A 10615-nucleotide genomic window follows, 5' to 3' on the forward strand; every position below is an offset into this window, starting at 1 on the left:
AACTGCTATATGAAGGGGACACTTATAGATCTTCAATCAATAACCTTTAGCCTGATGCATGAGTTTCACCTATTAGCTCAGAGAAGAAGGGGACCACACCAAGAGCTGTGTCGACCATGTGTGGTCATTTTTGCTGATCTTAAATCTCTCCGCACCGCCTAAAACTGGCACTGTCATTCAGTGAGAACAGAAGAAAGGTATTGGTTCACTCATTCTTTAACATCTGTACAGCGAACCTGCACAGAATGACCACGCCCTGAGCTGCTGATGTTGACGTCTCTGTCTCTCACACCCACCCAACAGCCAACCCTACCCCCCACCTCTCCTCCACACGGAGCGTCGCAGCCGCAATGTTACACAACGCCCTGCTGCTTCTGCTGTGAACCCGTCTTTTTCGTCCCATTGCTCACTGTGGTCCTTTAGTCTGCATATTAAACCTGCTGCTGACTGGTCACTCCCAAGACGTCCAGAGGGGATGGACCCAGTCAGGAGAGAGGATGAACTGCATGTATACCTGATGAGGAATAATAAGTTGCATGAAAATACGAGAATTCATTACATAAAAACATTACTTTAGCTTGGAGAGGGTTTATAACAAAATAATAAAATTCATCATCTAACACTTTTGACCTTACATTACAACTGTGAAGGTAAATACATGAGAAATGTCACAGAATACCTAGCTCCAGTGTTTGAAAACGACATAAAATGAAATGTTGCTAAGATTAAGATAGGATTTTCCACTGACAGTCTCCTATAAATGAAAACAGATGCCGTATACTGACCTGAAAGATGCAGACTCAGCGGTATGTGAGTGTCTCTGACGAGGAGTTGAGGGTGTTCAGAGAGAGAAGAAGGGCTGTTCTTCTGTACAGGCAGAAATCCAGCCTCAGCAAAATGTGGATCCTGCTGATTCCTGTAAGCAGTGTGTGTCCTCTGTGCTACAAGTTGAGTAAATTTTTTTTTTTTACTAATCAGTCCGTCATGTCATAATAACAATCATATTGTTTAGTGAAACCTGTATGTTCCTCGCCTTAGTAACACATAACCTGATATAAACCATTTGTAAATCATATAAAAGGGAAGTGCACTACTTTCATATAAAAATCATATTACACGCTAACAACCTCAGTAACATAAGGAGGAAACAGGGGGATATGAACAACATTGCTGAGGTAAACATCATTTGTCTCTATTAAACAGTCACCTTGGGGTGTCCTGGAGCATGAGTGTGTGTACCTTAGTGACGAGTCTATAGTAGAACTGTGACATACCCGGTTCAGTTCCAGCCAACAACCTTGTTGTCCTCCTCTGTAGCTCCACATGTCATTTACATATTAAAGCTACTTCAATTTGGGTGATCAATAGAAAACCTTTTGACGTAGTTTATATGATTTTTTTTTTTTAAGCAAAAATGCTTCTCTTCCTCTCTCTCGCACACTTTTTTTTTAAATTTAATTTAATTTTTTTTAAAAACTTTTCTATGATAATAAACTGAATATCTTCAGGTTTTTGTCTACAGTTCAGACAAAACAATCTGTCTCTATAACCTACAGAAACTGCTGCTGCATGGGTATTTCCCCATATTGTTCTTTCACAGGCAAAAACAGGATTATGGGGATTGAGTTAAATAAATAAGTTAGTAGGTTCATCAATAATGACAATAACTGCCACACTCCAGTTTCCTTTATCACTGACAATATATTGTCCAAGGAGGGCATCAGGTTCGGACGCTCTTGTCAGTGGTTGTGTGGAAGCAAAGTGCCACCACCTGGTACAAAATGGTACACATCTAAATACAAATGAGAACATGCACTCAACTTCAGAGTGCACACATATTTAAATAATATGGGTCTTCCCCTTCTTATAAATCAAAAGTAGAGCTGAGACAATTAATTGATGAATTGACAGGAATTTAATTAGCAACTATTAATCAATTCATTGTTTTATTCCCTTTTAATGCAAAAATGTCCAAACTTGCTCTGTTTCGAGCTTCTCATATGTGAAGATTTGACTCTATTCTAGTTCATAGGCTAAATGAGAGGAGCTGTGGACTGTTGACAAAATATAAATATGAATATATTATGTGAACTACAGTCTATGGAAGTATGATGTTGAAGCTTCTTAGGTTCTGGCAAAATAGGAAACATTGTTTCATTATTACAGTTTTAATTTTATTGACAGAGCTTTTTAGGGGTTAATACAGAGAGTAGCCTAAGCGTCATGGTAATATTGGGACTCTTCGAAAGGATGTGACCTATTGATCAAAATGAAGGTAGATGTGTGTGATGTGAACGCACCTACACGACAGTTTTCGCTGGTGGGGATGGGGGCGGGGCTTAAGTGACGCAGCATGAGTAAGTACCAATCAGGTGACCGGATCTTGCATCGGTCACGTTTTCCTTTTTTTCAACCTCGCACATGCGCAATTCATTTTGAAAATGGCGGCCGTACAGGGTGGTCTGGTCGACGCGGATGAAGATAAAGACATTAAAACAGAACCGCCGAGCGACGGCTGGGGAAATAATAATGCAAACGACGGCAGACTCCTCTCTCCGTCCCCGGGCTCCAGTGCTTCGGCTGGAGTAACAAAACAACGGCGGGAGCCCCGGAGGACCAGCAGACGCTGCTGGCAGTCCTGCAGTTCCTAAGAAAGAACAACCTGAGCGAGTCCGTCGAGATCTTGCGTCGTGAAGCGGGATTACCGGAGGACTCTCTGGAGCTGAAGGGGGCCGACGGCTCCGGGACCGGTTCTGGAGATGCTGCGGGCGGCGCGGACCTGAACAGCGGAGATGCGAGCTCTCTGCTCAGCCGGGTGACCGTCTCAGCCTCCGCCGGCGCCCCGGCGCCAACAAAAGGTCCGAGAAAGTCACTGGCTACTGAAACACTATCGCACGGTTAACACAAACGTTTCCTGTTAATATGAACGTCACCTAACGTTACGACTTTACCACATGTGCGCTCCTCCACTGACACCAGTGGTGAAAATAGAGACGTTTTACTGAACTTTATTATATTCACTGTAAATGAAAGCATCACTCCGGTCCAACTACCACACTGTGCCGTAGTAAAGTTAGTCCTATCATTCAATGAGGGAATAAAAGTTAAACATGGCGCTTCACTAAGTTAATATCAATAATCGGGCTTTTTATTTTTGTTTTACATTGTATGTGTGTTTTTTCTTTTGATTCTTTTGATTTTATTTATTTATTCATGTGTGTTTTATTTATTTATTTATTTAATTTTACAATTCATATCAATGGACACTAGGGTGGAAGGACCATGTCATGGAGCATCATCACATAACCTCTGGTGCAAAGGGTCATAGAGCCTTTATTCGTAGTTTTATGTACAGATAAGGAAACTGAAGAGAAGAAAAAGTCACTTCCCACACAAACACCACCACCACGTCTCACTTGGGACTTCTCTCTTTTTGCAGTGGTTGCGGAGGATCAGCCAGATGTCAACGTGGTGCTGTCAGCCTACAGCCAGCAGGGAGACCCGATTCTGTATCCGGTTTACTACAGCGGCCTGAAGAAGTTCATCGAGACGGTTCTGGACTGTCACAGAGCGGAGCTGTCCCAGGTCTTCTACCCACTGTTTGTCCACATGTATCTGGAGTTGGTGTACAACAATCATGAAAGTGAGGCCAAGGCTTTCTTTGAAAAGTGAGTTTCCTCTTTTTCCAAAAATTAAAGTAATGTATAACTTACTTGTTCACTCTCGCACAAGTCGTAACCCTTTTTCTCCTGTCCTCCATCACAGGTATAGTGGGGACCAGGAGTGCTATTATGAGGACGACTTGCGTGTTTTGTCCAGCCTGTCGAAGAAGGAACACATGAGAGGCAACGAGACCCTCCTTGACTTCCGCACCAGCAAGTTCGTCCTGCGCATCTCCCGTGACTCCTACCAGCTGCTGAAGAGACACCTGCAGGAGCGTCAGAACAACCAGATCTGGAACATCATCCAGGAGCACCTCTACATCGACATCTTTGATGGCATGCCACGCAGCAAGAGCCAGATCGATGCCATGTCTGGTAGCTTGGCTGGAGAGGGCAAGAGGGAGGCCAATAAAGCTAAGGTTGGTTTCCTAACAAAGATTTGTGTTTTTTCTTGGTCTAACTGTCAAAAGTTTAAACAAGTCTTTTGAACTCACGAGATGTTCCTGTTTTGTTGGCCTTTCAAACTGCCGTAGGTTTACTATGGATTACTGAAGGAACCAGAGATCGAGCTGCCTCTAGATGATGAGGACGAGGAAGCGGAGAATGAGGAGGGGAAACCCAAGAAAAAGAAACCCAAGAAGGACAGCATGGGCTCCAAGAGCAAGAAGCAGGATCCTAATGCACCTTCACAAACTAGGTCAGATATTTCTTTTTACACTGCACAACACTGTACAACTCAGCATCTGTCCTCTCATCAACCATTATATCATAACTACTATAGTGATATTTTACCGTGTCGATTTGGGCTTTTTGAATTCTCATTTATCTTGTAAGAGCATACAGTGTGTTTTGATGTGGTGGACTGACCTTAATTGGTTGCAACCATGCACCACTACTCCAGTCACTTACTTCACACATTGCTGCCTATTAATTAAAACTTTTAAATTGAAGTCCACACAGTACAAGCCAGTTAATTATGAACTATTCATTAATAAAGCCTTGTCAGAGGCTCACATCTGGCATCATCTCTGCCATTTAGTGCGTCGTACTTACTGAAAACTGCAAATCTCAGAGACTATAAATATAATTAATTCATTATTTATTTGCAAGCTCTTTTTTTCTTTTTTAATTGTTTCTGAACGTACTGGTCTGTGACAAAGTTGTATTTCTAGATACAGCTCAGCCCAAATATTCCCACATTTTGTTACTGATGCAAATGTTCATCTTTTTTACTGTTTTGTGTAGGATACCTTTGCCAGAACTAAAGGATTCAGACAAGCTGGACAAGATCATGTACATGAAGGAGGCCACCAAGAAGATCCGCCTGGGACCAGATAACCTCCCGTCTATCTGCTTCTACTCTTTTCTAAATGCATACCAGGTAAAACCTCAGGACTACGATAATTCACTACATTTCAGCAAATTGTTGTTGTCTGAAGAGTTAAATACAAATTTGAACCTCACTGGAAGTCATTTCTCATCATCATCATCATCCCCTTTTGCCCTGCAGGGTTTGACAGCGGTGGACTTCACAGACGACTCCAGCCTGGTTGCAGGAGGCTTCGCTGACTCCACGGTACGGGTTTGGAGCGTCACGCCCAAAAAGCTGCGCAAGGTCAAGTCTGCAGCAGGTACAGCACCAACGACACCATGAAGGTCTTCTCATCATCATCATCCTTGACTGTTAGAAAATAATTTACCCCAAACTGTCATTGTATTCATCTTATTTCCCTTCAGACTTGAACCTCATTGACAAAGAGTCAGACGATGTGCTGGAGAGGATCATGGACGAGAAGACATCCAGCGAGTCAAAGATCCTACACGGACACAGCGGTCCGGTCTACGGCATCAGTTTTAGCCCAGACAGGTAAAACAGCTCTTACACACGTAGTTTTAGATTAGATTAGATAATATTTATTTCAAACCAAACAAAATGATATCTCACGTACAACATAACAAGAAAATCCACAGGACACCATATAACCATATATCGAACAGGAACAAACATGGTTTGAAAAGGGGATGGAAGAAGCAAAGCTTATATATTTCCAACCCCAGATAACACACACGCAACCCCTCCTCCCCACAGTCATTTCATCAGTTTACATCATTTATCTCCTCCTCCCTGTTATACATTTCAAACACTCCTTTTCTAAACTTCCTTTTAAATTGATGAACATTTTTACTGAGTTTAACCTCTACATCTAAACTATTCCATAGAATAACCCCCCCCGACAGATATACACATACTTTTAAGAGTCGATCTTACACTTTGCTGTTGCAATTTGAGTTTTCCTCTGAAGTCATACCTTCTACAACCTTCCCTCGCATGAAATACCCTTTGAATTATACTTGGAAGAAGATTATTTTTTGCTTTATAAATGAGAGATTTGAATTTTACCAAGTCAAAAAATGTTAATGCAGATGCCTTCAAAAAGAGAAGATTAGTGTGATCATTGAACCTACCTAACATTAAAAACTGTTGGTTTTATATGTTATGTATGTATTACCCCAGACTTCCCAGACACAGTAACTCAAATATGACAAAACAAGAGAATAATATAAAATAAGTAGAGACTGTTGGTTAAGTTTGTACCTGGATCGCCTCATAACCCACACTCTTTGCCATCTTGGAACATACATTGCCAATATGAGGTTTCCATCAGATTTTTCTCATTATTGATTTACTATACATTCACTGACTTTTGCAGCATGCACTCACACACTGTGCACTTTATTGCTCAATTCAGATGTATGATTGTTTTTAGATCAATGTCTTCTCTTCTTCTCTTTTATTTATTTCTTTTCCTAATTTATCTATCTTTTTGTATGTAAAGGGAGGCAATGCAAGTAATAATTCCATTGCTTGGTTTTTAACATTTGTATACGAGAATAAAAATCTTGAATCTTGGTTTAAACATTAACTACTTACTCTCTGTGTTGCCTTACAGAAACTACCTGTTGTCAAGTTCTGAAGACGGTACAGTCCGGCTGTGGAGTCTCCTAACATTTACTTGTCTAGTGGCCTACAAAGGACATAACTACCCAGTGTGGGACACCCAGTTTTCTCCCCACGGCTACTATTTTGTCTCCGGGGGACACGACAGAGTTGCCCGGTAAGAAACTTCAGAACCTATTTGATTAGTATGAGATATTACTTTTACACACAGATAAAAAAAAACCCACTCTGGACACACAGCAGCAATGTTTACAGCTTCCTCTCATTGGCCCGTGTTGCGCCGTCTCCAACAGCTTGTGGGCGACGGACCACTACCAGCCTCTACGGATGTTTTCCGGTCATCTAGCTGACATCACTTGCACCCGTTTCCACCCCAACTCCAACTATGTGGCCACTGGGTCATCTGACCGCACCATCCGTCTCTGGGACGTCCTGAATGGAAACTGCGTCCGCATATTCACTGGTCATAAGGTCAGTCTGAGTCGAGTAACTGGAACAGTTTAATGGGGGCTGTTATGATGAATCTTTATGACAGGAACACGATAGCTGGATTTTTTGCGGTATTTTTAAAAACTCAAACTGAAAACAAAATACCATTGCTATGTTTTTCTGAACATCACTGGAGTTACATAGTTTGTCTTGTAGTATAAGACTATTACAAATACACTACGAGTACTGATGGGGGGCAATGAAAAGATGAATGAAAACTTCAACTTCTATGGTTGTTTTGATTTGAGCAATCCTGTATTAGTGTAATTTAGGGATGTCACAATTACTTGTTTTCACAATTAATTGCGGTATTAAACACCACAATTAATTGATCGCAAAGATTCCTAAATACCGTCACTTTCCAAAAAAAGATTATGTATGAACTGTGTCGGCAGATGTGCACCAAAGTAAAGGTAAATGCACAGATACTGGTCCATTTACCTAACGTAGCATTGAATTGGTAGGAATTTAAATGCTACAGTGTCATTTGTAATTTAAAAAAAAAGATTAAAACATTTGGTATCGATGACAATCAATGACTTGAATATTTCAAACACTTCCCCTGGCGGATTAATAATTGGTCATATTTTAATAGATATTTAAAATATTTTATAGTTAATAATGTATATTATAAATATAATTGATTTTACACATTAATAGTGTTATCATAATACTGTGATTATTTCTCTGACAATAATCTGTTATCGTGACATCCCTAGTGTCATTACATCCCCTAGTTGTCTAATGATGCAAAAGCTCCACATTTGTGAACAGCAGCACAGCTAGTCGACTTGAGTGCTGTGGAAACAGGCACTGAGCCTCTTTCAACCTCATCCCCCCAGGGTCCCATTCATGCGCTGGCTTTCTCTCCCAACGGGAAGTTCTTGGCCTCTGGAGCCACTGACGGCAGAGTTCTTCTGTGGGACATCGGTCATGGACTGATGATCGGAGAGCTCAAAGGTCACACAGACACCATCTATTCCCTCAGGTTCAGCAGGGACGGAGAGATCCTCTCCTCCGGTGGGTGTAACAACTCTAAATATTTTTAATCAGTTATATTCATTAGAATTGGCAGCCTAATGACGCTTTAGAGATTTTTCATCCTTTTAATTTTGAGCCTCTGAAAATGAAGTGACTGTGTTTCTATTGAGTGAATCCACACCAACAGTATCCTCTTTTCTCTAGGCTCCATGGACAACACCGTTCGTCTGTGGGATGCCACGAAAGCATTTGATGATTTAGAGACTGACGACTTCACAGCAGCCACAGGACACATTCATCTACAAGATAACTCCCAGGAGCTTCTGCTGGGCACCTACATGTCTAAATCCACCCCCGTGATACACCTCCACTTCACCCGGAGAAACCTGCTTCTGGCCGCAGGGGCTTACAATCCATAAGACATGACTTAAAGACAAAAATAATCAATGCAAAGGTTTGGTCCCGGACCTGCACAGACTACGGTTTGTGGGGCAGTGGGAGTAAAACAAGACTTTATCAGTTCACCTCTGGTGGAAATCTAGCTGTGAATGAGGAAAAGAGGTTAGCCCGCTCCTGTCCGGCCCTCAGTCGATTCAGGGTCCAACTCAAGCTCCTGTATTGCAGATTTTTCTTTGCCTGAATAAGTGCCATTGTTGATTGAAGGCCATTTTCTAAACATCACTGCCATGAGAACAGCTAAACACGTGGCTGACATTTCTGTATCATAGTCTTTTATACTGGCGTACACTGTAAATAAAACAAAGTGATTTTATGTTTGGGCATAAATGTTCTTTATTGTTAACACAGGGAAATCAAACAGGAATATTTTATTACAAGCACAGACAGCTCTCCCTCTCCACTCCCAGCTGCTAGAATTGTAATTGCGCACCTGTAAAAGAAAAGAACAAAAGACCTTGAATGGATCAAGCTATTCCAACACTTAATGTAAGTAAGAGTGGATTTGAAAACGAATGGGACAAACACAATTATACTTACATCACTTTTCTGTGATAGCGGCTTGTTTCTTCGGCTTCAATTTGAAGAAAAGGGCAATGGTTGCTATGGTGGCATATGTAGCCAAAACACACTACAGGAAAAAAAACATTGATAGTGTTACAACAGTAGGTGTAGATTTGGTGTTTTAATTATCAATTGTGCCACGCAATTTATTACAAGAGTTGCACATAACTCACATTTCTCCTTCCTGTGATTGTGTAAGCATTGAAGTACTTTGCAATCCCAGTGAACTGGTGCTGGGTTCCGGCATCATGTCCTCCCATGGTGGATAGTTGATGGTCCTAAAATAAAATTGGAAAAACAGGTGAATTAGAGATTTACATTTTATTAAATCAAACACATTTTTTGACCTTGGCTACAATGTCTGACTAAATAACTTGGAGCTGAAGCAACTGATATTGCTTATACTAATATTGATCAGCAATGAAGGTGACTTTAAATGATCATGTTGACCAATTAGGTTGGAGTACTTAACGTGTATACATTAACCACATGAATCAGTTTGAAAATGCACGAGCTTGGATAAGTAACCTTGGGCACTGAGGAAGTATTAGCCAAAACTGTCTGATATCTTTTAAACTGAATCAGTGATGACAGTTATACAGTTATATATTATACAGGTATTGGCTGCTGCAGACCCATAATCATCTCTAGTAGTGGCTCAAGTGGGAATTTGAGCTGCTTTTTGTCACGCAATGCTAAATACAATTATTGCACGGTCATTTCGACTGTTATCGGATGCAGGATAGCTCAAACACATTAATGAATACCTCAAAATGCTCTTAATAAATGCGGCATTTTATTCAGGCTAAAACAGCTCTCTTGCTGTTGTTAACCCTGCAGTGAAATTACATAAGAGAGTTTGCAACTTCAATGGTGCCCGTCTTGACATGCTAAGACTAAATCTGATCCCAGGACGCGAACAAGAAGCTCTGACACTTTGCTCCAGGGTCACATTTGTTTGTGAAAAATGCACCCACTTCAGTGAATTAACTGCGTGGTTGACAAATTAACTTTAACGTGATTTTCATTCAGACTTGACTTTCATCGGACAGTCCTGCTGTACAGCTCGTTAGCTAGCACACACTAACGCTACGTTAATGTAGCTGGCTACGTTAGCCTACAAGCTAACTTAATGTCCAGAACATTAGTTAAATAGTGTATCATTGCAGAGACGTATTATAGACAACACAATTACCACTAAGCATTGTTGAAGCCAGCGTGAACGGGCTAATTTGTCCCTAAATGTGCAGTGTCTTACCTTAAACACACGACCCCTGTGAAAACAGAACGAGACAGGTGTCCTTCAGTAGAGGCCGCAACGCTAAATTCAGAAGGAAGTCCCGCCCACTCGGAGCAGACACACAAACCGGGTCATGATTGGGCCAAAACACCGCCACTCAAAGTTGGAGTCCAAAACGGTCGCTGAATGGTCAAAGACACTGTCAATCATTATTTCTGCTCTGTGATTGGACAAGGAAGGAAACGCCTGTATGAGTTTTTCTTC

At 41.2% G+C, this 10615-nt stretch overlaps 2 protein-coding genes across 2 annotated transcripts; one reads left to right on the forward strand and one right to left on the reverse strand.

Annotated features, from left to right (window-relative positions):
• Positions 1 to 2441: 2441 nt before the first annotated feature.
• Positions 2442 to 8771, forward strand: taf5 (TAF5 RNA polymerase II, TATA box binding protein (TBP)-associated factor; the record flags this gene model as incomplete). The annotated part of the gene is given in 12 exon segments (XM_083975156.1): positions 2442 to 2580; positions 2583 to 2858; positions 3440 to 3668; positions 3766 to 4081; positions 4196 to 4359; positions 4908 to 5043; positions 5173 to 5293; positions 5400 to 5529; positions 6614 to 6778; positions 6915 to 7092; positions 7953 to 8130; positions 8296 to 8771. Coding segments are annotated over 12 exon segments (2247 nt in total). The 3' UTR covers positions 8511 to 8771.
• An 87-nt stretch (positions 8772 to 8858) lies between these two features.
• On the reverse strand, positions 8859 to 10454 carry atp5md (ATP synthase membrane subunit k). Its single transcript, XM_083975452.1, has 4 exons — positions 10370 to 10454; positions 9285 to 9389; positions 9088 to 9178; positions 8859 to 8980 (listed from the first exon to the last, which is right to left on the reverse strand). The coding sequence occupies exons 2-3, from the start codon at positions 9369 to 9371 to the stop codon at positions 9089 to 9091; spliced, it is 177 nt and encodes a 58-aa protein (XP_083831578.1). The 5' UTR covers positions 9372 to 9389; positions 10370 to 10454; the 3' UTR covers positions 8859 to 8980; position 9088.
• Between the last annotated feature and the right edge of the window lie 161 nt (positions 10455 to 10615).

This window comes from Trachurus trachurus (assembly GCF_905171665.1).
Source record: "Trachurus trachurus genome assembly, chromosome: 1".
Lineage (NCBI taxonomy): Eukaryota > Metazoa > Chordata > Actinopteri > Carangiformes > Carangidae > Trachurus > Trachurus trachurus.